Here is a 27,315-nt window from a genome sequence, read left to right as displayed (position 1 = left end):
GATATACAGTCGAAATGTTTGCAACTTTAGGAAGTAATAAAAGGCAAACAAAACTTTGTCGGTGAAAATCCTTTTAGGGACTTTCTTCTCTAATCAAGAGTAAGCTTTGGCAAAAATTTCAGCAAAATCGGGGGTTTCACGTTTTCGGAAGTACACCCAAGCCCTGTTTGTGTCTCTGTATCTCGTATGTCCGCGGGACATTCAAAAGATGCTTTCCGGATGTCCCATTATAATAGAATTAATTGAAAGAATCGAAGAGATGATACATGATATATGAATTTGTGAATTATGAGACACTATTAAAATATCGTCTACATGTGTCTAAGATATAAGTCAGGTGTAAATAAGAGTGTCCCAAAAATACGTAGTTCTAAATTTTGCAAAACCAAATCCGCTACAACCGGAGATAACGGGGATCCCATAGGGACTCCGTAATATAGTATTTATTATTAAACAAAAAGTATGAGGAATGTCCCGATTGCGCACATAAGCGATTGGACACAGTCGCGATTGGACACGGACTCGATTACACACAGACCCGATTGGATACGGACCCGATTGGACACGAACCCGATTGCTCACGGACCCGATTGCACACCGACCCGATTGCACACGGACCCCATTGCGTACCGACCCTTTTGCACACGGACCTGATTGTGCACCGACCCGATTGCACACAACCCGTTTGCACACGTACCCGATTGCACACGGACCCGATTGCGCACGAACCCAATTGCGCACCGACCCGTTTGCATACGGACCCGATTGCACACGGACCCGATTACGCACCGACCCGTTTGCACACGGACTCGATTGCGCACCGACTCGATTGCACACGACCTGTTTGCACACCGACCCGATTGGATACGGACTCGATTGGACACAAACCCGATTGGACACGGACTTGAATGGACACAGTCTCGATTGCACACCGTCCCGATCGGACACAGTCCCTATTGGACACGGGTCGGTGCGCAATTGGATCGGTGTGCAATCAGATCGGTGTGCAATCGTATTCGTGTACAATCGGGTCCGTGTCTGATCGAGTCCGTGTCCAATCGGGTCCGTGTCCAATCGGGTCCGTGTCCAATTGGGTCTGTGTCCAATCGGGAAATACTACTGTGTCCAATCGCTTATGTGCGCAATCGGTCCTCACTCATGAGGAATTGAGAACGAATTTCACTGCCCCAAAGAAGTTCATAAAACATTTTTTAACATAGAAATGCTAACGGTTAGTTATAATATTCAAAATGATAATATATTTGATAACGCCCATTGAAAACTTGTAGTGATAAATAATTTCAATAGTTTTTAATGAGTGTTATACAAATTCTTTTGAATAGTATTTTTTATGTAAGATTCGTATATGTAATATTTGTATATTGCGCTAGCCTTCCGTCTGAAGCATTAGTTAGAATAATGCAGTCGCGGCGAAAATATTACGGTCCAGATATATTTACTATTCTTTTTTCCGCGGATAGCTTTGTGCAGCGTTGTGCGCAAGCATATTAAGTCAACGCCTGTGCACAACACTCTGTGTGAGTGAGAGAGAGAGAGAGAGAGAGAGAGAGAGAGAGAGAGAGAGAGGAGAGAGAGAGAGAGAGAGAGAGAGAGAGAGAGAGAGAGAGAGAGAGAGAGAGAGAGAGAGAGATAGAGAGAGAGAGAGAGAGAGAGAGAGAGAGAGCTAGAGAGAGATAGAGAGAGAGAGACTCTAGATAGATCGAGAGAGAGAGAGAGCGAGAGAGAGAGAGAGCAGAGAGAGTCGAGAGTAGAGATGAGATCGTCCGCGATATAGACGTCGCGTTATACGAGCGCGGAGAGCGCGGTCGCAGAGAGAGAGAGCTAGAGAGAGGATCGCCTCGGCGCGGAGCTAGAGCTCTCGTAAAGAGCCTCTCCGCTCCGGCGCCTCGCGCTCGATCGCATAGCTCTCGCTCTACAATCTGATCGCGCGAGCGCGCTCTTATCTATCTAAAAGGCCATATTGTCTGCACCGTGATGTTTTCGTCGACTATCGGGACCGTTAGCAATACAGAAGTATTACATGTATGGTAATTAATTAAGGCTATTATGTGTCCAAATAATAGTCAGTTTTACATCTGGTTCAAACATTCTAAGGATGTACTTGCCCTTGGGACAAATATAGAACATCCTAAGTACGTCCATCGGATGTCCTCCGGTTTCTATCTGACATCCAAATTACGTCCTAATTATGTCTGCGTGTTGTGTGAGTATTGGACGAATAACTCCGTTCCTCCCCCTCACCTCTATCCCTACTACCAGGACAAGGAGTACATAAAGACGGTTACACAATTCAGGAGAGCTCAGTATCGCCCCTAGCCCTGATGATGCAAACTGTAACGTTTGCGAAACGTCTGCGCAACGCTGTACTAGGACGCATGTATCCGGAAGCCCTTTTTATTGGAAGCAATGTCAATGGTCGTAAAAGCTTTAAGTCTAAAATATTCTTCCACATATTATCAATTCCTAAGTTAGCCAAAAAAAATTTTATCCGCGTCATTAAATACAACAGGCAACATTCTCCATTTATAAGCTAAAGCCTAATATCGAAAATTTTAATATATTTTGCTATATTTTTCAAGTCTGGAAAGATACGTCTACTTTCCTTGCGTAAAGCAATTCTTGAATTTAGAAATCTAAGTTCGCGAAAGAACTTATTATTATAAGGCAATCGTTGTATCATTTCTTGTAACACGATTGTGTAAAAAGATAAACATTTGAAGTTTATTTCTATAACAAATTCGGATGATTCTAATTCCAATAAAGTTTCGCAATCTGAACCGAGATATATTGAAGTTGATGGTAAAACATTTTGTGGGTTAATATCCATTAAAATATTTTTTAATGCGTTAGATTGTAAGAAATTATATCTAATCTGCTTTATTACATGTTCACTACTCTCAGCTAATTTATGAATTAAAATTTTTTGATCTTGAAATGCTTTAAACTCATTGCATTGAAAGAATACATATTTTAAAAATAACAAATATGCTTTAATTTTATTATCATTTAAAGTATTAAAATTGTAAAAGCCGAATTATTTTTGTTTTCTATCGTTTCTAGGAGGAAGTAATGTTTCAAGACTTCCCAATTGTCGAGAAGTCTAGTAACACATTTCTGTAACGCAAGCCACCTTGATAATTTTAAGAGTTTACGTTTTTCTACTCCAAAAAAGTTTTAAAATTTACACAGGATAGCCGATCTTTTTGCACTGCCAAAGAAATATGTTGCAATAGCATGTAAAAAAATTTCACGAGAATTCGGCAATTTTGCACAAGTTTTGCTCGCAATAAGAGCTGAAAAATGGCATATACATTTCAATACAACGAGGGCCGGTACCTCTTTTTTCAATCTACTAATGAAAGAATCTTGAACGCCTATCATTATGGAAGCATTATCGCAAACTATTTCTATAATACTTGATAACGGTATACCTTTCTTTTCTAAACATTTTTTAAATGCAAAATATAATTTATCCGTGGAACAATTTATAGCATTCAATGGTACTAATTCTAATAATTGAATTAGGCATTTTTCATTTTCCAACGATACGTACTTTACTAAAATACAAAGCAACTTATCATTAGTGATACTGATGTTATCTATTAAAACTGTGACGTGACGTTTTTTGTCCGTCACAAGGGCCGGAATGGCCCGGCCGGGAAAGATCATTTAGGGCCGCGCCTTACCTCAAGGGGGGCGACGGCCTCTTCCTTTACCGGCTAATTTAATTTAGAATTTAGATCTTAACAGCGAGCGGGTGGAGTGGTGTGCCAAGATGACCATTTTGTAATTTACGTAACAGCCGTCGAAGGATTATCGAGGGGAAGCCTAGACGACCGAGCGGCGGGGCCCCGGACAACCGAAGGACCGTAAATCAGGTATCTATGTTAATACCAAGATACGTAAGGAAAATCGTGGGGCTGCCGCTTTGTCTTGTTGTAGAAAAGGAGAGAAAGGAGCAGCAACTAGGTGCAGCCAGAGACGACGCCGGGGAAATAGCATGCGCCTTTACGCCCGTCCGCCAGGGTGGAGGAAACCCCAGCAGGAGCGGTCGTCACGGCCTCGAGGAATAAGCCGGACGGGGCCTGATCACCCCGAGCCGCGTCAAGACCAGAGGCGCCTTCGGACGCTGAGATCCTGCAGGACGAGCAGGCGCCCCTATCGACTAGCTATCGAAGCGCAATCGATGCACAAGCCGCTACCGGCGTCCGCGGCGCCCCCGACCGCTCACGGTTCGTCACTGTTCGGCAAGTCGACTAAGGGTGCGGACTAACGGCCACTAGCGACGTCCTCGATAATTGTAAGGCCACCACTTCGACGCGGTAAGGAAGATGACACGGTCCCCCGCGGTTCGCGAGATAGTAAAGATTTGTCAAGCGCCGTAAAGAAATACCGCGGCAAGTAGATTCACGATACCGAGTATACCCGGGGCACGGTATTCCACGTGTGGAATTTCGTCTTAGAGATAAGCGCCCATTTCTTGTAATTCTCCCCTCGAAAGCCGCCGAGCCGACAGTCGTGTTGTAATTATATTAATTGTAATCTGCGGGACGTCGGGACGACGCGATAGAGTGAGACTTCCGGGATTTGTATCCCGAGATTAAGCATATCGAGAGCCCCGAGCGGCGGGCATATTGCCGAGACACGAGAAATCCGCCTCTCGGACGAAGATATCGAGTACCCGGGGACGATGTCGTCGTACCGAGGCGTAGTGACCGCCTCACGGATATTCGCGTAAGGCCCGCGACGGGCAGGGCTATATCTTGGCGTAGATATTTAAGCTTTTATATAAAGTGATATATAAAGTCGCGAGTAGAATCACGAGCAAGATGCGTGCGTGTCCCGAGCGTCGACGAGAATCGCGTTAACCGTTCGCGTAATGCAGAGACTTTTCGTTATTTGTGTTTGTTCTAATTTCGTGATCGTTATCGTATTGTTATCGTGTAAAATGATTATTAAGCGTGTTGTAAATTCGGATGTGTTTGCTGTAGATGTATCGAACCTTAATCGCATCTCTGATTCGTTGAGAGAACCATCGAGCAATCGATTATAGTTATATCCTTCATTGTTACCATTTATCTTATTAATATATGATCTGTTATATTATTATCAAATGAGTCGTCAGTGATTGTAGACCTCCTCTTCCACTCTCCAAGAAAGAACATCTTGCTATAAGAATTTCGTCTTTCTACCATTTTGTGTAGGAGCGGGTTACCGGGTAATTAGCCGTCGTGATTGACTATTTTGTGAATTTTGTGCGCCGCGATTCTTCGCGCCTGGCGCCCAGCAATTGAGATAATTAAAGTGAAATAAAGTGAGATCGCGACGAAGTTGCAGACGAGTCGAAAGAAACACCGTCGCAAAATAGAAAATTTTTTATTTTTTAAATTGTTTAGCTTTTTATTTTCACGTTTTTCTGAAACATTTTTTATAATCTGTGCACATTTTTTTCTTGACAGTTTTAGATCATTAAGCACCTGTGGATCAGAGCAAGTTTCTCTTAAGAAAGGGATCATGTAATCTACAATTTGAAAAGTTATATTATGTTCAGCAATTAGACCAGATAATTTTATTTCGGCTATTTTAAATTTTTTAACATGGTTCTCATTATAAAGCTTTGTTAATAAAGCAGATGGTATGACATTATGACTTTTATTTATATTTTTAATATACAATTTTAATAACAAGCCCCAATTCCCCCGCTGCCGCTAGAGCGGAGGTAAGGCCGTTACCCCTACCTCGCACGCTCCCTCTGCTCTTCTCTGTTTCCCTCGTCACCGAGTGGAGGGTATATAAGCCCTCCACTCGCGACAAGAGCCAGAGTTTCCCCAGTCCGCACACTGAGCAGACTGAGCCTCCTGGTGCAGTGAGCCAGGCTTCCTAGCGCGTACATTGAGCGCCATAACCTAACACTTGATCCTTCCCGGCACGCAGTGAGTGCCTTCCTGACCGCGTACCGAGCGGCAACTCACTAGCACGTCCCGCACCTAAGCTCTCGATCGCGCATTGAGTGGTCGCACGCGTCGTCTCACCCGGATACCCCGCACTGAGGGGGAAACCAGCACCGCGATCTGTCACCCACGCGGGGTGACTGAGCGATAGCGTCGACCGATCAGCTGATGCGTCGAGCAGCTGATAACGGGCACCGTGCCGACGACCGCGCCGATTCACAGCACTGCTAGCGTCAGGCCTTAGGGCCACAGCGTACCACCGCACCGCTGCCGCCGATACCGCACCCGCCGCCAATCGCCGCACCGACCGACCGGCGCGCACGCCGCCGTAGCCAACCGAGGCATTACGCCGACACCGATCGCACGCATCGCCGCCATAGTCAATCAGGGCACTGCACCGATCACGCGCAGGTACACGAGCGCATGCCGCGACATAGTCGCCAGCACACGAACACCTCGCATTTCGAGGCCGCACATTGTATATAGTAGCTTAGGGCATTGTACATATTAGCATAGGAGTAGTTATTAATAAATCATAGTATTAGACCGAACACACCGTCTTCTCACTTATTCGAGCCCGCCGCCCGGATCCTGAATCCCGCGGCTATCCGCAACCAATAAGCACACAGGATTCACGGTTACAATTTTGTTCCGGCATGTTTTATTAAATCTGATTTGCCGCATAAAAGAACTTTATTACAAGCCTTGCAGAGAGCTTTTTTACTATTTTCATGTGGCGTTAATCAATCTTTAAAAATATCTTTACTTAACCAAGAATATTGGTATACTTTTATATTAGATTTTCTTGTTCTTTTTCTCAATGCCCCTTGATGTCGACGGTTGTGGATCCATTTTTGTTGTCACTACATCATAACAAATTCAAATAATTAAATTTAATAGTATATATATATATATATATATATATATATATATATATATATATAATATAATATCTTACATTATAAAACATTACGTGTTGTTACTTCAAAATGCGGGAAAAGAACCCCTGAGTCCTCTTATATGCACTTAGAATACATCAATGAAGAGTAGACGACATCTAGCTGTGAATAATTTACGCCTGCGCATGAAGATTTTCGCGAAAAATTCCCACGATTGCCCATCACTGGTGTGTGTGTGTGTGTGTGTGTGTGTGTGTGTGTGTGTGTGTGTGTGTGTGTACGTGCGTGCGTGTGTGCGTGTGCGCGCGCGCGCGCGCGCGAAGTATTCTCTGCACCACATAAGTTGCAACTTTCCATAAAAAACAAGATGCTCGTAAAAATATAAACATTTGAAATTCACTTTTTTTTCTAGCAGAGCGACGTTTTTTTCTGCGAGATATTTCTAAAGCTAAATAATCTGTTATATGATATAAATATTAATGGTTTTCACTAGAAAACTGTGCGGTGTCCAATAATGCAGTGTCCAATCGTGCAATGTGCGTGTCCAATCGTGCCGTGTCCAATCGTGCGTGTCCAATAGTTACGTGTCCAAAAGAAGGTCCCCCCTTTAATATATGGAAAGAATATAAACCTTCTAACGTCAAAATTCCCGCCTTCAGTCGTCATTATAGTCGCATACATCTTATACCGGGTGGACATTAAAGTTATCCCCCTATAATTTTCTACTTTATTTTCCTCCTCCTTCTTCACTATTGGTATAATAATCCTTTTCTTCCAGCTTTCCAGCCAACCTTCTTCTCTCCATACGTTGTTAAAGAGCTTCCATAATGATTCTTCCAGTCTCCTTCCCCATACCTCTACAGTTTACTTGGAATTTTGTTTATACTTGTTGCTTTACCGTTCTTTAATTTGTTGTGAGTGAGATATACACATACTGAGAATATCGCAAACGATAAAAGTGTCAGATGACACCTCGCGCATGTGATACCATCAGGCTTTCACACCAGACATCATACCGGTCAATGCGAATGGATATAATTTGCCCATGTTCGAAATTTGATCACGTTCGAAATGGCCACGTTCGAAACGGCCACGTTCGAAATAGCCACGTTCGGAATGGCTACAGGAAATATTACACGGAGTTTAATTTGCCCACGTTCGAAACAGTCACGTCCGGAGTGGCCACAGGAAATATTACATTGAGTTCAATTTGTCTACGTTTGAAACGATCACGTCCGAAACAGCCACGTTTGAAACGGCCACGTTTGGAATGGCCACGGGATATATTGCACGAAGTTCGATTTGCCCACGTTCAAAATAGTCACGTTCGAAACGACCATGTTTGTAATGGCCACGTTCGAAACAGCCACGTTCGAAACGGCCACGTTCGAAACGGCCACGTTCAAAATGGCCACGTATGTTTTACTTGAGCATGCGCAACAATCATATTCTCATGTTTCCTGGCCACAAGCTTTGTCTAGCACAAGCCATGCAAAAAATGCGTGAATATCAAACATATACATATGTTTTTAACGAGCACCTTGTTTTGCGTGGAAGGTCGCAAACCCATGTAATGCAGAGAATGCTTCGCGCGCGCTCACACACGGGGGTGCAAGTCACTAACCTATGTACATTGTATTAGAAATCTGCAAACATATGTGAACTTTACATTGTTTGTTATGTATATGGGTTAGCATGCATTTTTTGTATGGCTTGTGCTAGATAGAGCATGCGCCAAGAAGCATGAGGATATGACCGCTGCGCATGCTCAAGTAAAACAAACGCCATTTCGAACGTGGCCATTTCAAACGTCGCCGTTCCTAACGTGGCCACTCCAAACGTGACCATTTCGAACGTGGCCATTACGAACGTGATCGTTTTAAACGTGGTCATTTCGAACGTGACCATTTCGGACGTGACCATTTCGAACGTGGGCAAATGGAACTTCGTGCAATATTTTCCGTGGCTATTCCGAATGTGGCCATTCAAAACGTGGCCGTTTCAAACGTGGCCATTTCGGACGTAATCGTTTCGAACGTGGGGAAATTGAACTCCGTGCAATATTTCCCGTGGCCATTCCGAACGTAGCCATTTCGAACGTGGTCATTCCAAACGTGACCATTTCGGACGTGGCCATATCGAACGTGGTCAAATTTACGCGTGGCCATTTTGGACGCTCCCGGTCAACGCATTGCTACCCAAAATTTATCGACTTTACGGTAAAATTTAGACTTAGACAGCATTTACTGTCTAAGCAAATACACTGGCCAAAGGCTCGTGGACTTGAATCTTTTTAGCAACAGACCGAGAAGCGATGTATATAAGCATCGTAGAAAGAGAACAAGTGGAATTATTGTGTATTAAGCTAGCAACGATTACGTGTCGCTTACTATAACATTTTATTAGATTTCTCATAACAGGTGTATTATCGAGTAACGACTTATATTGTAATGGGTTAATAATTCCAAGATACAAAGTATCAATGTGTAACGTCTGCAAGTATTGCAAGAATACGTATCTTTTCTAAACTCGGCGTTATCTCTGGGCAACCTGATCCTGAAAAAACTCCGGCAGCGATCCCGTAATGTGTTTCATAACCAAGAGTGAAAATGACATATACAAAATATATAAAAGAGTGTATTGGACGCGAGAGTGTGCGATGAAAGTGTGAGTGAGAGTAAGAGTGTGTGACTATGTGGGAAAACATGGAGGACGGCAGGTTTGGAGGTGAGAAGGAGATAAAAGAAGACTGGCGGACGAGAAGTTGCGTAGAGAGAATAGATGGATAGAGGAGTCTCAATGAGCAAGCGCGTTAAGCCTAAAAGTGTATAGGATAGAGAGGAGAAACAATGAGTAAGTTTGGACAGTGAAAATAAAGTAGAAGGGAATGGAATAAAAGTTTCAGGAGAGAGTAAAAATTTTGGGGAGGGAAAGCAAAATGGAGAAAGGAGTAGGAAAGGGAGGAATAAAGGGCAAAGAAGGGACAGTTTTGGTATTAGGTGTACAACTTTACTTCCGCCGTTTTTTTCGAAATTCGAGGCTTTATTGTGAAAAACTGATTATTCATTTACGATTCAAAGTATTGTCCATCGCTGGCCATTGCTTTCTCCCGTCTTTCTGGCAGCATATGAATCCTGCGTCGAAAAAACTGGTCATCTTTTGAGACGATCCACGAATCGATCCAATTTTTCACTGCTTCATAAGAACGGAAGTGCTGGTCAGCCAGGCCGTGTGTCATTGATCGAAACAAGTGATAGTCAGAAGGAGCAATGTCGGGAGAATACGGCGGGTGGAGTAGGACTTCCCATTTCAACGTTTCCAAGTGTGTTTTGACGGGTTTTGTGACATGGGGTCGAGCATTGTCATGCTGCAAAATCATTTTATCGTGTCTATCGTTGTATTGTGGCCGTTTGTTTTTCAGTGCTTGGCTCAAACGCATTGCTTTCGATACCGATCGCCTGTGATTGTTTCAGTCGGTTATAGTAATTCATAATATACTACGCCGAGCTGGTCCCACCAAATACAAAGCATGACCTTGGAGTCGTGAATATTCGGTTTGGCCGTCGACGTGGAAGCATGGCCGGGAAATCCTTATGATGTTCTGCGCTTGGAATTATCGTAATGTACCCATTTTTCGTCGTCGACCCCAGTCACAATACGATGCAGAAATATGCAGAAATCCCTTCCATCTTTGCTTTGCAAGCAGCAGGGCTTCGCCTCTTTCCCTTCACCCCCTTCCCGTGATTTTTTCTAACTCTAACCCACCAATTTTATATCGCTATTTGGTTAAAGCGAAAACATTGGAAACAAACAGCGTGGAAAGTCGCAAACCCATGTGGTACTGTCGTTTATTTTACGTTTTATGAATACGATACATGATATTAGTGCTTTACGTAAAGTAAACGATGTCCACGCTTGTACAGTACCATATAGGTTTGCGATTTTCCACGCTGTTCGTATCCAATGTTTTCGCAATTAACCAAATAGCGATATAAAATTGATGGGTTAGAATTACGAAAAATTACGGAAGGGGGTGCAAGGGAAGGGACGGAGCCCTTCCTCCGTTGACGCGTTCTCTATACAGTTCTATTAACAGTTTTTTAGGAGCCCACACCCAGCACATCGAACGCGTTTGGCGAGAGATAAGAGCTAATATCAACATTTCGTCGGTATGACAAGTTTCATAACTTGTCAAATAGTGAACTTTAACGATTAATATCTTGTCTTGCAGGGCAGGGCGACGCTTTTTTCTGCCAGATTTGTGTTCTCCGCACAAAAACACCAATATTGTTAAGTTTTAACAAATTCGGTGAACAGTGAGCTCTCTTTAAGTATTGCCCAATTGTTTACAAGTAAACAAACGCCGTTCAACATCTTTCGGCTTCAACTCGTACGGCACCCAAGTTCCTTGCTTCTGAATCATTCCTACACGGAAAAAAGTTTGGCACTACTGCTGCATCATAGGTGGTAGTGCAGCGCCACCTCGCATTTAGGACTACAGAGTGTCAGTTTTGAGTAACTGGCAGCACTAAGCGCCGGAAGAACTGTTTTCCCCACCCTGATGGGGCAACCACTGCACTTTAAGGTTAGGAATGCTGTGGTGCGAAATTGGGACAGCAGGGCTCCCAAACTGAGAGAGCTACCGTACCAAAGAGAAGTACAACAGCGCACTCTCATTTCGTACAGCTGTTACACTAGTTAGTGCTTCTGTATTGCCAAACTTTTTTCCGTGCATGACTTTCGGGCGTTTTGAAATGGCTTGTTGAGTCACTTCCAATGATCCTGCCAATTCTTTTTGCGTTTGACATGAGTCTTGATCAAGTCTCTAATGCCTCCAATTCTGCATCTTCGAAAACCTTCCCTCTTCCACCGCCATGCCGGTCTTCGACATCAAAATCACCGTTCTTGAAGCGTTAAAACCACTCTTGGCACGTTCTTTCACTAATAGCTGCCTCACCATATGTATTTAAGAGCATTCGATGAGCCTCAGACGCAGATTTCTTCATATTGAAGCAAAAAATAAAACCTCCCGCAAATGACGAGAATTTGGCTCGTAAGCTGACATCTTCAATCGAGAATAACTTTATGATGCAGATACAAATCGATTAATATTTCGATGACGTTATGTTTACAAATGCCTAAGAGGGTATCAAAATTAAAAGATTTTAGTGAAGAGGAGGAACTGAAGAAGGAAATGAAAAAGGAGATAACAGAACAACAGAGAATAATAAGGGGGGCATTGAAAAAATAAAGAAGAAATTGAGATTACAAGATGAGAAGGGAAGGAAGGAAAGGGAGGAGAGAGTGTGAGGAGGTTAGAAGAAAGAATTAGCGAGATGGAAAAAGAAAGGGATGAGCTGCAATGTAGGGGGGATTAAAGAGGGACGTGAAAATGGACGAATGGGAAAATAGAGTAGAGGAGATAGAAAAGAAGATGGAAATGAAGGAAAGGGAGGAAAGAAAGAGGAATATTAAAGAGTTAGAAGTGAGGGAGGGGAGGAGAAGGGAAATGGTAGAAGCAATGTTGGGAAAAAATGGTGTTAAGGTGGAGATGAAGGAGATAAGAAGGACGGGAAGCAATGCAAGGGAAGGAAGAGAGATTGTAGTTAAACTAACAAATGAGGAACAAAGGAGAGAGGTACTGAGGAAGAAAGAAACTCTAAAAAGGAGAAAAAAGAAAGTAGGGGAGGACTATACCTGGACAGGAAAAAACATGGGGTGGAGATTAGAAGATATTAGGAAGGAAGGAGAATAGGGTGTGGATAGGCCATGGAAAGATTAGAATAAATGAGAAATGGAGGATACGAGACAAGGATAAAAAGATGTTGAGAAATATAAAGGACAATGTAAGACGTTAAGGCGGGGGGGGGGAGGGATAGAGGAAATGGAAAAGATAACATAAGAAAAAATGACGAAAGCAAAAAGAGGAAAACAAAGGAAGAGAATGGCGATTGAAATGTGTTATTTTAGAATGTGGCGCATTTAATAGACAAGGATAGTAAATTTTGAGAAGTGAGAAGAGTGAGAAAGTAAGAAAGTGAGAAGTAGTTGTGCTGTTGGAGAAATGAAGTGTTAAAAAGAATTGAACTAGAATAAGGGAGTGCTTCCACAGGAGTGGGGATGCAATAGGAAGCTAAAAGAAGAAATAAGAAAGGGAGGGCAATAAGAGGAATAATAATAGGAATAAGAGGTGAATTTGTAGAAAGGGGAAAGGGAATATAGAAAAAGAAGAAAGAAATTATGGTGAGGAGAATAAGGAAGAGAAATGAAGAATTGTGGGAGCTTACCTAGGCAGGAATGAAATGAATGAAACAATAAGAGAACTTGAGGAATGGACAAAGGAGGATGAGGAGAAGGTAAAAACGATAGTGGAAGGGAATTTTAATGCAAAAACAGGATGGAAGAGCGGAGGTGCAGAAGGGGGAGGAAGTAATGGAGGAAGGAGAGAGAAGGAAAAGGAATTTTAAAGATGAGAAAAATAAATAAAGAAGAGGAAATGTTGATAGATTTCATAGAGGAAAGTGGGCGATCGATTTTTTAATGACAATATAAATGGTGATGAGAAAAAGAAATACACATTTACTGGAGAAAAAGGATGCACGGTTATTGATAATGTGATAGGGAATGAGGAAATAAAAGAGAGAACAAGCAGATTGAGAGTAGAGGAGCGTATAAACTCGGATCTGGAAGTAACGATAAAGGAGAAAAAGAAAGTTGGAAAAGGAGGAAGAAGAGATTATGGAGAGAAATGTGGGATGTGAGAGTTTTAAGAAAAATTAACGGAAATGAGTTGGAGAGAAAGGACGTCGGATATAGAGTGGAAAGAGTTAGAAGAGAGGATAAGAGACAGTAAAGAAGGTAGTAAAGAAGTAATAGAGAGTTAAAAGTAGTAGTGAGGTAGGGATGTAAAGGAACAGCCAGAAGGAAAGGATGGTGGGATAAAGAAAGTAAGAAGAGGTTTAAGAGAATTGAAAAGAGGAGCGGAAGAATAGAGGAATATAGGGGGGAAAAGGAGTATAAAGAATTATGTGAAGAGAATAGAAGGAAGAAAATGACAGATGGGAGAGACAGGTGACGGAAGCAAGGAAAGAGAAAGATGTATGGAAAATTGTAAACAGAAGAAGGTAGAAAAGAAGGGTAAATAAGGGTAAGAATAAGGGTAAAGAATCTATATAAAATAATGGAAGAATAATTTATGAGATTACTAGAGAGAGTAAAAGGAAGGTTGGCAAATGGAGTAGGAAGATGAGGTTGGAAGAATAAATGTTAATATAGGAAAGAAAGAACTAAGAAGAGTGCTAAAGAAATTTGTTGGGCCTGGTTACGGAACACTTTACGGGATCGCTCCCAAAATTTCTTCGGGATCAAGTTGTCCAGAGATAACGCCAGGTTTAGAAAAGATATGTATACTTGCAATACTTGTAGATGTTACACGTTGATACTTTGTTTTGCAATTATTAACCCATTACAATATAAGTCGTTACTCGATAATACACCTGTTATGAAAAATATAATAAAATGTTATAGTAAGCGACACGTAATCGTTGCTAGCTTAATGCACAATAACTCCGCTTGTTCTCTTTCCGCGATGCTCATATGGACCGTTTTTCAATTTGTTGCTAGGAAGTTTCTCTCAAGTCCGCGAGCCTTTGGCCAGTGCATTTGCTTAGACAGTAAATGCTGTCTAAGTAAATTTTGCCACAAAGTCGGTAAATTTTAGGTAGCAACCAGTGCGTTTACCGGTACGATGTCCGGTATGAAAGACTGACGGTATCACATGCGCAAAGTGTCATCTGACAACCTTATCGTTTGCGACATTCTCGGAGTGAGTATATCAATCTCACTCACAACAAATTAAAGAACAATAAAGCAACGAGTATAGACAAAATTCCAAGTAAACTGTAAAGGTAAACTGGGGAGAAAGGTTGGAAGAATCATTATGGAAATTCTGTAACAAAGTACGAAGAGGAGAAAGCCGGAAAGCTGGAAGAAAGGGCTATTATACCAATAGTGAAGGAGGAGGAGGAAAATGAAGTAAAGAATTATATAGGGGTAACTTTAATGTCCACCCGGTATAAGATGTATATAATGGTCCTAATGAGAAAACTAGAGAATGAATTGGAGAGAAAAGGTATTCCGCAAAATCAAATAGGCTTTAAGAGGGGTAGAAGCAGTAGATAATATTCATGTGTTTAAATATTTAGTTAATAGAGAATTAGGAAGGAAAAGAAGTAAAATGGTGACCACGTTTGTGGATTTAAAGGCGACATTCGACTCAATGGGAAAATTATTAGGGGAATGAAGGAAATAGGGATAAGAAAAGGATTAATAGGGAGAATGGAGGAGGTTATTAGGGAAATAAAATGTAGAGTGAGGGTTAGAAGGAAATTATAGGATTACTTCTAGACGGTGAGGCAGAGGTACCCGAGTTAGTGTCCTATTGTTTAATATAGTGTTAGCCAATGTGAAGAAGGTAATTAAAAGAGTGAAGGGGAGAGAGGTAAGAATAGGGGGAAAAATTTATTTTTTGGGATACGCAGACGATCTAGTGTTGATAACGGAGGGGGAAGAAGATATAAGAAGTATTTTGAGGAGATTGGAAGAGTACGTGAGGGGAAGAAGTTGAAGTTAAATTCAAGCAGAGCAAGGATTATAAAGTTTAGAAAGGGAGGGGAAAGGTTTAACAAAAAAGTGTGGAGATGAAAAGAAAGGATAATAGAGAATGTAAAAGAATTCAGATACTTTGGATATATGTTTCAGAGAAATGGGAAGTAAGAGGTACAGTATTTGGAACAAGATAAGGAGAGCAGCGGCAATAGTGGGGCAGGTGTGAGGAATTGAAAAGAAGAGGTTCAAAGGGGATTGGGTTAGAAGATTATGGCTATTTGGTAGACTGGTGTGCACGGTAATGGGATACAGAGGGGAAATTTGGAGAAGGAAAGGAAAGGGATGAAAAAGCAAGAGAAAAAATACTTGAGATGGGTATTGGGAATGGATGGAAGTATACTGTGGTATGTACATGTTAAGGGAAGAACTACCAATAAATAAGAGGGAAAGCAAGAAGCCGAACATGGGGGTATAAGAAAAGGTTAGAGAGGGGGTTGGGAAGTAAATTAACGAAGTTATGCTGAAAGGAGATGAGGGAAAGAATAAGAGAGAGGAAGGATGTATCGGAATGAGAAAAAAAAGGAGTTTTTTGAAGACAGGGATTTTAGGACAGAGGAAGTAAAGATAAAGGAGGAAGAGGAGAAATGGTTTAACAAAGTGAGAGACCGATAAAGATAGGCAAAGAAAGGAATGGAGGGAAAAGATAAAGAGGTCTGAGTATAACAGAAGGTATTGAAGAGTTAAAGAAGAAGGAGTACCAAATTATCTGAAATAGGAGTAGGGAAAAATGAAAGAGAATTGTCAAATTCAGGATAGGGAATGATATTAAGGGGAGTAGGTACTAAGAAAAATAAGGTAAAAAGGAATTGCAGGTTGTGTGAGGATGCGGTGGAATCATGGCAACATGTATAGGAAAAGTGCAAAGAGTAGAAGGGAGGATGAGGAAGATAACAGGAGGCGGTGGAGGGGTTTTGGGGAAGGAGAAAGAGGGAAGAAATAAATGAGGGAACTAGTAAGTAAGTAGTAAGAAGTAAGGAGACTAAAAGGGAAGAGAAAAGAGTAGGATTGGTGATAGAAGTAAAAAGAGGAAGTAAAAAGGAAGGAAATGATTAGAAAAGGAAATGAGAGGAGAGACAGGGGAGAGCGGAGAAGAGGGAGAAGAAAATGAGAATGAGAGAATAAGAGAAAGGAAGAGAGTGAGAGGGAGAGAGTGAAAATAAAAGGATAGAATAGGGAGAAAAGCGCGATAGATCAAAGTTACTAAACTAATAGTAAAAAGAAACATGAAGTGGGTAGGAATGGAAACATGATGCGAGTAGGAATGGAGGTAAGAATAATATTCGTCTCCAAGCCTTGCCGATTGTTGTGATTTAGAATTAAGGATAAATTAGGTTAAGTTTAGATTAAGTAAGATTTTGTAAATATATTTGTAATCAAAACGGAAACAATAAATATTACTGCTACTACTACTACTACTACTACTACTACTGCTACTACTATTACTACTACTACTATACGCATTCACATTCAAAATTTGTTCAGCTAAGGATATTGCATGATAAACTTAATTTTATTTAAAATTATTGGAAATACTTGAAAATCTTCATCTAAAACTATCTAAAGTAAATTTTCCTTTTTTAAATATTTAATATAATTTATAATTATTTCACAAATAACACTAATAATTATTTAATTAACAATTCACGTGTATGATGAAATAATTTTTCAGTTAGTAACTTACGTGAACGGTAAGATAATTTTGACATGTAAAGTCTTGCTCGTTGTTTGTATTTGCGTTATCTAACGATGACCACGATCGCGATCGCTCCAAACCAGTTGTATTTTTCTGAAATTGTTTTCTTGCTAATCGTGGCGTCAGAGTCGATTTAAGAATATACTTGCTGTTAACCTTTTTCAACGGCACATTTTTCCTGTGCAAATACGATGTATAATTTTTAAATAATTTATGTCTAATGGTAAACAAAGCTATTAATAAGCATTAAAACTTCAACAAAAGAGTTGCATACTTTCTTCTGTATATTGTATTAACAAAAGCAAACTCGACCATTGCTGCAAACAAAAATATTGTGCAACCCAAAAACCAAATTTCACTTGCTTTTATATAAGAGACCTTTGGCAATGAATTTTCGACTTTTGATGCGAGTGTCATAAATGCTAAGATAGTATTTGTCCCTGAAAACATAAGTCTTGTGTAAATGTTATATATATTATTTATATGTAAGTATTTCATGTATTTTATGTGTTATCTTAATATGTATGTCATAATATTAGCTACACAGCACGTAATATGTCAGTAATTACAATAATATTAGAGGAAAGTCACCAATATGTCATATTAGCATTTTTGGATATTTCTTATATAAAAAATAAAAATAAAGTTTTGAAAACATGAATAAGTTTAGAAATGTTTTCTATCAAATAATACAGCAGTTTTTAATATTGCATCATATTGTAGTAATACCATTATATTTTGTAATAACTGCAATGTAATCAAAAATAAATGTCTGAGAAATTGGATCCTGAAACTGGCACAATGAGCAACAAGTATTTAAATAATATTTTACAATTCTATAGTAGAAGAATTAACTATAGAGTAAGTCCGGGTTAGATGGACATACGGGATAGACAATAATCGAATTGCAATAATTATGTTAATATACGGTTGTGCGCGAGTGATGAAAGAGCGTGAGAGAGGCGAACAACTAAGAAGGACGGAGAAGGCATTAATGAAAGGCTATTATTTTAGATCACTAAATTACTTTGTTTATTACAAAATTTACAAATTAATCTTTGCACAAAAGAATGGTTCCAATAATATTAATAATATTAATAACCCAGCTAACCAGGCCTGTTAAAATCACATATCGTGAAAGCTTTACATCAAGGATTGTTTCAATTTTGACAACAATTTTATGACAAGCAATTGTCTGTTGCTTTGTTTTCTAAAAGTTTTGAGCAAACTTACGGCAAAAGTTTTCATCACACGATGCTGCAAATAACAGAGAAAGACCTGTACATAAATATTACGTATAGAAATTACAAGATTTGTTCCGACACAATAAAATGCAAAATTTAAGCAAATAACAGAGCAAACCTTGCTACACGACATGACAATAAATTTATGGCAGAAACAGGAAATCTTGTTAAGCACAGAATAACGGCAAATTAGTAGCAAGAACAAAATAAAACTTGCCGAGCATACTTTCGCAACAAAATTGCGACAAGGTGTGTCCGTAAACAGCTTAGTTTTTGTTGGCAAGGCTTGTCGCAAATAGTATGACGAACATTTTATGTAAATAATAGGGTTGCATTATCGGGTTTTAAACTTTATTTCTGACTTTACTATCTATCTCGAGATGGCGCATTTCTCGTGAAAAAGATTTACCTACTGGATTAATAAAAGGGGCTCGTCGAGAACAGAGAACCAAGTACGATTGCACCATTCACATTTAATATTGGACTAATCAGTCTAATATTTCAGTCTAATAATCATTTTTGTTGATCTAAATTTTGAAAATATTTGTCCTGTTCTTGCCACAAATTTGCTATCATATTGTGCATAACAAGGTTTGCCTTGTTTTTGCCACAAATTTGCTATCATGCTATGTTCAGCAAGGTTTGCTCTATTCTTGCCACAAATTTGCTATCATATTGTGTACAGCAAGGTTTGCCTTGTTCTTGCTGCAAATTTGTTGTTATGCTTTACTAGTAAATTTTACCCTGTTATTTGCATAAAATATGCGTCATACTATTTACAACAAGCCTTGCCAGCAAAAGCTAAACTTAATGCGGACACACCTTGTCGTAATTTTGTTGCAAAGGTTTGCTCGAGTTTGCGGCAAACTTCGCGCAAAGTTTGCGTCATTTTGCTAGCTGGGAATATAGTGGAATTACATGATTGCGAGCATCGACTTAAGCAATGCGAATCGAAAGTGAGTCCAACTGTGGAAGCAGGACAGCACGAATTATTGGTCAATTCTGTCTTATTCTTGTCATAAAAAAACGAAGACAGAGCTAATTGGTGGCCATTGCTGTCATTTCTGCATTTAGTTTTGCATATGAATAATATGAGGATGGCGCAATCTATGCTCTAAGTCGATGATTGCGAGGGTTGATAGCTCTTTCGACAAGCGACGGAAAAAGAACAAACGCCCGCGTCGGAAATCGGCAAGGTACCGAGCGATGTGATCGTTAGAAAAACAAGAAGGCCGGAACTTTTTTCAGTCACTCGGTTTTATTTTCACATCTTTCTAGAAAGATAGTGACGCTTATCTTATTGCTTTAACAAGATTCTCTTAAAAGGACGCTATTTTTCCGTTACGGTTGTCAGATGATTTTTCCAGAAGGACACTATTTTTTCTATTCTTCTTTACATGAGGTATGCGACCCTCATTTTTGGCATTGCGGGTGGCCAGGCAATGGGGTCGTGTGACGTCTAGACGCGCAGCGATCTGTCGCCAGTCTCATCATGCGATAATTTCTAGCCGGCAAAACTGCCATCGCGCTTATCTTAAACAACGCTAGTTAGTAGTACCGATTGATCAGTTATGAGTTAGATGTATGACGAGTAAGTGAATTTATTTACGCTCTAAAAACACTTTGTCATTATAAATATTTTATATTTTCATTAATTTGCAAAATTTTTTACACATTAAAAAAATACATTGTGAATACCGGAGTTTTTTGTGGGGGAGGAGGTATAACACTATACCCGCGCTTAAATGTCTTAAGATACATTGTACTTACGTACCTAACCTCAAAATTTGTTACTGATATTACGTTTCACACAATATATGAACTCTACAACGCGATAGATCCCTTACGAAAAAAACACTGAAAATAACACTTAAAAAAATACTCAAGTTGAGTATAATTTGGGACAAGGGGTAAACACTCAATTCAGTGTAAACACTCAACTGGAGTGTTCGCTCTTTAATTTACTTTTAATTAGAGTGTTATTACTCTCAACTTGAATGTTCGCCATCTAATAGAGTGTTAATTCCAATGTTAATCCTAAATTTAAGAATAACACTGAAATTAACACTTAATTAAATGGCAAACATCCAAGTTTAAAGTAATACTCAAATTAATACTCAAAGCCTGCTAAACACTTTATAGTTGAATGTTTATTTTAGATATTCGTTTTATGTCCATTTCTACCAATGCAGATTAATTTTAATCTCGGTTGAACTTGCTTTTCTTGCTTTTGTTGTTATTTAACATTTTCTAATCCAATGTTTGAGAGTGCACACTCAATATTAAGTGTATACCTTCAACCAATAGATGTTGAGTGTACATCCCCAACGTTTCAGTGTTCACACTTTATGTTGGAAGTATACACTCATTTATTGAGTATCATATCCATATGTTAAGAGTATACTTTCAAATATTTAGTGTTTAAATCCAAACTTTGGTATGAACACTCAATCATTGGGTATACACACTCAATGTTCGAGTATAAACACTAAATCTTTAGTGTAAACACTCAAGATTTGAGCGTATACACCTAAATTTTGGAGTAAACTCCCAAAATCGAGTATTAACACTCAATTTTGAGTGTAAACTCTCAAAATTAGAGTGTTTTTTCCGTAAGGGATGGACTACTTTTGATCAGGGTTAGGTGGATAGTTTACTCAACGAGAAATGGGAAGCAATAGACATCGGATCTTTCAGACGTGTTAGAAATATCTGATATTAACCCTGGGTAACTAATATTAAAAGTTTAATAACGTTTAATAAAAGTAACATTTTAAACAGCTTTAGCAAAAGCAGAATCCCACAGCAGATCCACAGCCTACTGTGTCCGCACCAAGCTCACGTTCCGCAGACAGAGACCGCATTCGACAGATCTGCTGCTTTTCTGGCGCCAATATGCTATTAGATTTTATCCAGCAGATTCCGTCTACACAAGCCTAATGTGGACACAGTAGGCCAGGGATCCGCTGCGTGGGACTCTGTTTTTGCAGATTTGATTATCTGGATATAATTTTCTAATTTCTAATGTCTGCAAAAGGCTTTATGGTTTAGTGTTGACATCTGGCAATAATATTCAGTTAATAAGCGTTTGGGTTTATAACAATTACATCGTGGTTATCTGATTCGAAAATGTCGAAGTTCGAACCCAAAGAACATCATTTCCGGAAAGTTCTCATTTTCTGTTTTCATTTGAAGAAGCCGCTGAAGCTCATCGGATGCTCGTAGAAGCTTTTGGTGACAATACTCCCACCGACAAATCATGCAGAGAATGGTTTTAACGTTTCAAAATTGATGATTTCAGTGTTGATGACAAATCTTGTTAAGGTCAGCCAAAAAAGTTCGAGGACGAAGAATTGCAGGCGCTAATCGATGATGAGCTATTGAAACAAAGCCAAACCATCACTACCGTAGGTTACCAACAATTGATTCGTTTAAACAACGCATTGAAGAATAAGCAGCCGGAATATGCAAAGAGACACGACAGAGTGATCTTCCAGCACGATAACGCTCGGCCATATGTTGGAAAGAAGTAGTTAAGCTATGAGAGTTCTGACCCAAATAATAGAATGGGGGGAAGGGGGGAGGGGTGGGGGTAATTACCTGTCACATAAATTTTAAAATTCTTTTGTTTATTGTTCCTTATAACAATTAACCCTGTCATAAATTTCAAAATTTTTTTTGTTTATTGTTTTTTATAACAAATGACTCTATTATAAATTGCAAAATTCCTTTGTTTATTGTTTTTTATAACAAATAACCCTGTCATAAATTTCAATATTCCTTTGTTTATTGTTTCTCTGTAACAAATGACCCTGTCATAAATTTCAAAATTCCTTTGTTTCCCTATAACAAATGATCCTGTCATAAATTTCAAAATTTCTTTTGTTTCCATATAACAAATGACCATGTCATAAATTTCAAAATTCTTTTGTCTATTGTTTCTTCAAAGAAATGAGATAAAAACTTGTCTTAACATGTTTTTGAAAGTCTTTTGTGTTCAGGGATCGCCGCCGTCGCTCAGGTACATAGGTAAAGAGACTTTATTATTATTTCATATGTTGTGAGTGTGCGACACTCACACAAACTTTACTCGCAATAACGATAAGGGTGTCGAGTGACACCTCGCGCGACGACACCATCCGGTCTTGCTACCGGGCATCGCACCGGCCTTCATACCAGACATCGCACCGGGCAACATATCCGGTTACTATTCATTTTGCCACCCGAAATCTCCTGATTTCCGGTGGAATGCGCCTAGCTAGCAATTGCTGGCTAAGCTAATGCACGGGCCAAAGGCCCGTGACCGCGAGTGACATCCCTTAGTAACAAGCCGAAAAGCTGAGTATATAAAGGCCGCGGAAAGAGAACGAGTGGGCTCATTATTAATAATAATAGCGACGAGTCTATGTCGCTCGTCGAATCTACAGACTGTACTTAGTTATACATCTTTCGGGTTCGCTAAAGAAATTGTAAAGGAAGAACAAATATATATCTCTTGTTATCAACTCTCGGCGTTATCTTTTGGAAACCTGATTCCGAGAAGTCATCGGCAGCGGTCCCGCACTGTATCCCGAGACCAAGGATACAATACATATATATATATATATATATATATATATATATATATATGTGTGTGTGTGTGAAATAATAATAAAGTCTCTTTACCTATGTACCTGAGCGACGGCGGCGATCCCTGAACATAAAGGACTTTGGAAAACATGTTAAGGGGCTAGATACACCCAGAAATTTTGAAAAAATGGATTTTTCGTTTTTTGCATATTCGTAAAGTATAAGGTGTTGAGAATATTCCTTGCAAGTTTCAAAGTGATTTCTTGAAAATTGTCGGAGATATAGCGAGAAAGGTCCAAGCGCGTTTGACAATGCTGGGACGCGATGAGCGCCTTCTAATCCTTTGCAGCAGATAGCTTACGCAAGAATATTACGCCGGCAAGCTAGAATCGAAGCCTTTGATGCCGCTACATCTGGGGAGGGTTCACTGTATGGCCCTGGAGTGGATGACTCCATGTAAGTTTGAAAAAAGTTATCTACGTTTTAACCGAATGTCAAACTTTAAACGCGTTTTTCTCGAAACCACGTTTTCAAAACGCGTGCCAAAAATATTGGAAACGGCTAGATTTACTTAAAATTTTGAGGGCTTAATCTATACAAAAAAAGGCAGTTTTTATCGTGGCAGTTTTTTTAGAGCTCTTACTTTTTTTTAAGTTAAAAAAACGACCGACTTTTACCCCCAAAAATTGGTTTTTTTCTTTAAACGGCCGCCATTTTAACAAAAATCGATATTTTAAAAATCGGCCACAGTAAAGACTAGATAATATCATTCAGTTTAAGAAAATTCTAGGCTGGTCTGTTTCAGATAAGTCCTGTACGAGCTGCAATTGGCACCGCGGAGCACCTTTTTTTAACAAGGTCTTGCGACGAGGACAATATCTCCGCCATTTTTAAATATTTTTAGTTCAAATTTATTTTAAAACATGTTCTAAGAATGTATTTTAATGTAAAGAAAACTAGGATTAATTACATACATTACGTTTTGAAAAAAAAAATCGAGAAGAAGGCCTATTTTTTACGTCTCTGGATGTATGTAGCCCCTTAAGACAAGTTTCTCATTTCTTTGAAAAAATAATAGACAAAAGAATTTTGAAATTTATGACATGGTCATTTGTTATATGGAAACAAAAGAAATTTTTAAATTTATGACAGGGTCATTTGTTACAGAGAAACAATAAACAAAGGAATATTAAAATTTATGACAGGGTCATTTGTTATAAAAAACAATAAACAAAGGAATTTTGCAATTTATGATAGGGTCATTTGTTATAAAGAACAATAAACAAAAGAAATTTTGAAATTTATGACAGTTAATTGTTATAAAAAACACTAAACAAAAGAAATTTTGAAATTTTTGTGACGGGTAATTACCCTCACCCCTCCTCCGGTGACGTCATCCTCTCTTCCTCCTTTCCCCTTCTCCTCATTCTATTGTTTGGATTAGAACCCGCCTAGTATAACTACTGAAAGATTATAAAAGGAAGCACTTGGCTGGGACAGTTTATCTCACCCGCTGGAGTGGATATAGTTTGCCCACGTTCGAAATGGCCACGTTCGGAATGGCCACATGAAATATTGCACGGTGTTCAATGTGTCAACAAGGTGTCTCATTAGGAAGCGACCCTAAACAAATGTCAATATGAGATCTTTATAGGATTATGAGATCAATATAAGGAAGCGGCATTGATCGACGCCAGAATTCTTTTAAACATTTGTAACCAATGAGAAGCATTGCGAAACATGTTACGACATGTTGGTCAAATTTTGTCAGAAACCATATGGCATACTTTTATATCCCCACGTTTTAAATTGACGCCAAAGCTAATGCCGCTCGTAAATAAGCCTGTCAATTGTTGACGCATTCTTTTTAAAATTACGAGGCTATTTGTAAATAGCACGAGTATATGAAGAGTGTTTTATCCCTTTGTGCCCCATTACTATTGAGATATGGAATATAAAAAAGTTCTAACAACGCATCAGTCATTTGTTACAAAACGGACAACGAAGCTCCCCCCGACAACGTTATCGCTCAGTCGATCGATTGAAGACAGATTTCAAAGTTTCTTGAAAAAAACGTATGAGGTAAACTACTACGTTCCGATCCAACAAAACGAAGCGTGCGAGAAACCGCAAGTATTTATAATAAAAAAATTTTTTTCTGTATTTATTTTCTATTTTTCTATAGTTCGCTATATTCCTTTTACAGAACATTATCGCAGCCGCGCTATACTCCTCGTATCCTACAAAGGAGGTATGCTTTGATTGCCACGGCATACATGTATTTGGATATTGGAATCAGCGTAGGATCTATATCCTATGTAGAAATACTGCTTGGCAACAACAAAGGCAACCAGATAATATTACCACAAGCAACATGGTTTATGGAGCACAGATATTGAGAGATTTGTGCAATCAACTGTGTCTTCAAGAGTTTTGGTTCGCGATCTGGTTATAGAACTTGTGAAAATACGCGACAAAAATATTGTAAAGTTGATGTTGCACGATAATTATATGTACAATCGATAATCACGAACGGACCTTTTTGACGAAAATTCGCGACAGTTTGATTCGGCTCGAGATAATCGTATCTATGATAAGTTTTACAGAAACGTACGTATGTGTCGTAGATAATCTATCATCTGTTTTTATCGAAATCCAGATTCATATCGTACGGATAACATTCCGAGTTTAAATACAGTTTTACGTTCGTCAGTTTGCAATGATCGAATCGGCTTTTATCCTCGAGCATGACGTTCTTCCGACCAGCCTGCAGAGCGAAGACGATGTACCGCGGTGCGCGCTTCTCGAGCTGAGCAGCAATCTTAATGGTCCACGAATGTTTAGTACGCTGCAATAGCAGAAACTCAAATCCGACAAACGAGTCATGTTCACAAAAGCCATATTGAGATATCGCCCGCTTTCTAGAGCACGCAGCATCGACAGTTTATTTATCTCGTTCAGCAACACGTGCGGCATTCGTCACTAACTACTTTGAATAATTCAATTTCCGGCTCCCGCGCCAATTAGACAATTGTTGTCGTAGCGCGCGCGTATCAGGATCAACTCGTGACAAGCGTTAATCACCACGCGTCTGTAATCTTCGCAAAATCCCAATAGCATGTTGAGCGGTACGCAAAAATTAAAGTATCCACTTGGAGAATTCCATGGATCCCAGCCGGCGTTACTCGCGATCATAATTCTGTCAGTTGACATAGTTACATAATTCTTGAGCGAGCTGGTTATTCCGACGTTTCTGTTGTGACCAATTTCCACACCGTCAAGTTCGTACCGAATCTCGTCGAACACGACGCAATTATTTCCCAATGTCACGTCAGACCCCGCAACTGGTTTTTTTATCGTAAGTTTTCCTTCAATGTATAGAAAATTTTCAGACAGCAACGTGTATAAATCTTGCTGTTGTATAGATATTCTTATCTCGTCGCTCTGTTCGAACGTTGTATGGCAAACGGATTGTACGTGTGAGATTTTGACGACACGATCGTCAAAGATCGGTTCGTCTTCGACGTTTAAGATGTTCATTGTCGCACTGCAAATCCCAGAGATTTCAAAAATTCAACGTTCAACGCGGTGAGCTTCTTTTTTTTAAAGGGAACGGACAGAACTGTCCCTCACCGATTTTAATGAGCTATGGATATGTTGTAGAACATAAAAAAATATTTGACCCATATTTTTTTTAGCGGCGTATCTCGACGTTTAGAAGTTGAAATCACCCCTCGAAAATAACGCGTTTTTTCATTTTTGGCGAATATCTTTGAAAATACAAGGTTTATAAAAAAATGATTTATACAAAAGTTTTATGGTATTTTATACTCTTTACAATAGTATATTTAAATTTTCTAAAAATTTCAAACTTTTTAATTTACTCCACCTTCACCCCTTTTTTTCAAAATTTTGAAAATTTTGTAAGAACAAAAATTAAAGAGCATTAAAAGCCAAATCTAATAACATATGGGTTTCATCATTCTCAATTATTGGCAAAACGAGATGACAATCTCGTGCTATAGGCGCCGCGCTAGAAGTTGCGTTATTTCTTTAATCGCGTCACATTCAATAACTGGCTCTCCTGCATATATTTTTATATTAGGACATAAAAACCTTAATTACATAATACTCAATGTATTACACGATATAAAGTATAAATGCATATATATAACAAAAGTAGCATATAGTATACGTATATGCGTACGTACGTTTTCATTGTTACAAATGCGAATATAGATTAATATAAAGCAAAATATTTTTTTAATATT

At 39.3% G+C, this 27,315-nt stretch overlaps 1 protein-coding gene and 1 long non-coding RNA gene across 3 annotated transcripts in view; one reads left to right on the top strand and one right to left on the bottom strand.

Annotated features, from left to right (window-relative positions):
- The window catches only part of LOC105840123 (pH-sensitive chloride channel 2), a 255,878-nt gene that overhangs the window by 14,597 nt on the left and 213,966 nt on the right, over nt 1-27,315 (bottom strand). For both annotated transcript variants that reach the window (XM_036288353.1, XM_036288354.1), the window contains exons 7-8: nt 17,506-17,671; nt 17,220-17,409 (exon numbers count right to left, since the gene is read on the bottom strand). In XM_036288353.1, the coding sequence (XP_036144246.1) occupies nt 17,220-17,409; nt 17,506-17,671 (356 nt within the window). The remainder of the gene's footprint in view (nt 1-17,219; nt 17,410-17,505; nt 17,672-27,315) is intronic.
- LOC118646068 lies at nt 1,977-5,661 on the top strand. The gene is made up of 2 exons (XR_004963689.1): nt 1,977-3,899; nt 3,964-5,661. It is a non-coding gene; the product is annotated as an uncharacterized LOC118646068 (long non-coding RNA).

This window comes from Monomorium pharaonis, chromosome 6 (assembly GCF_013373865.1).
Source record: "Monomorium pharaonis isolate MP-MQ-018 chromosome 6, ASM1337386v2, whole genome shotgun sequence".
Lineage (NCBI taxonomy): Eukaryota > Metazoa > Arthropoda > Insecta > Hymenoptera > Formicidae > Monomorium > Monomorium pharaonis.
The sequence above is the reverse complement of the archived record's forward strand: the minus strand, read 5'-3'. Positions and strand labels throughout refer to the sequence as shown.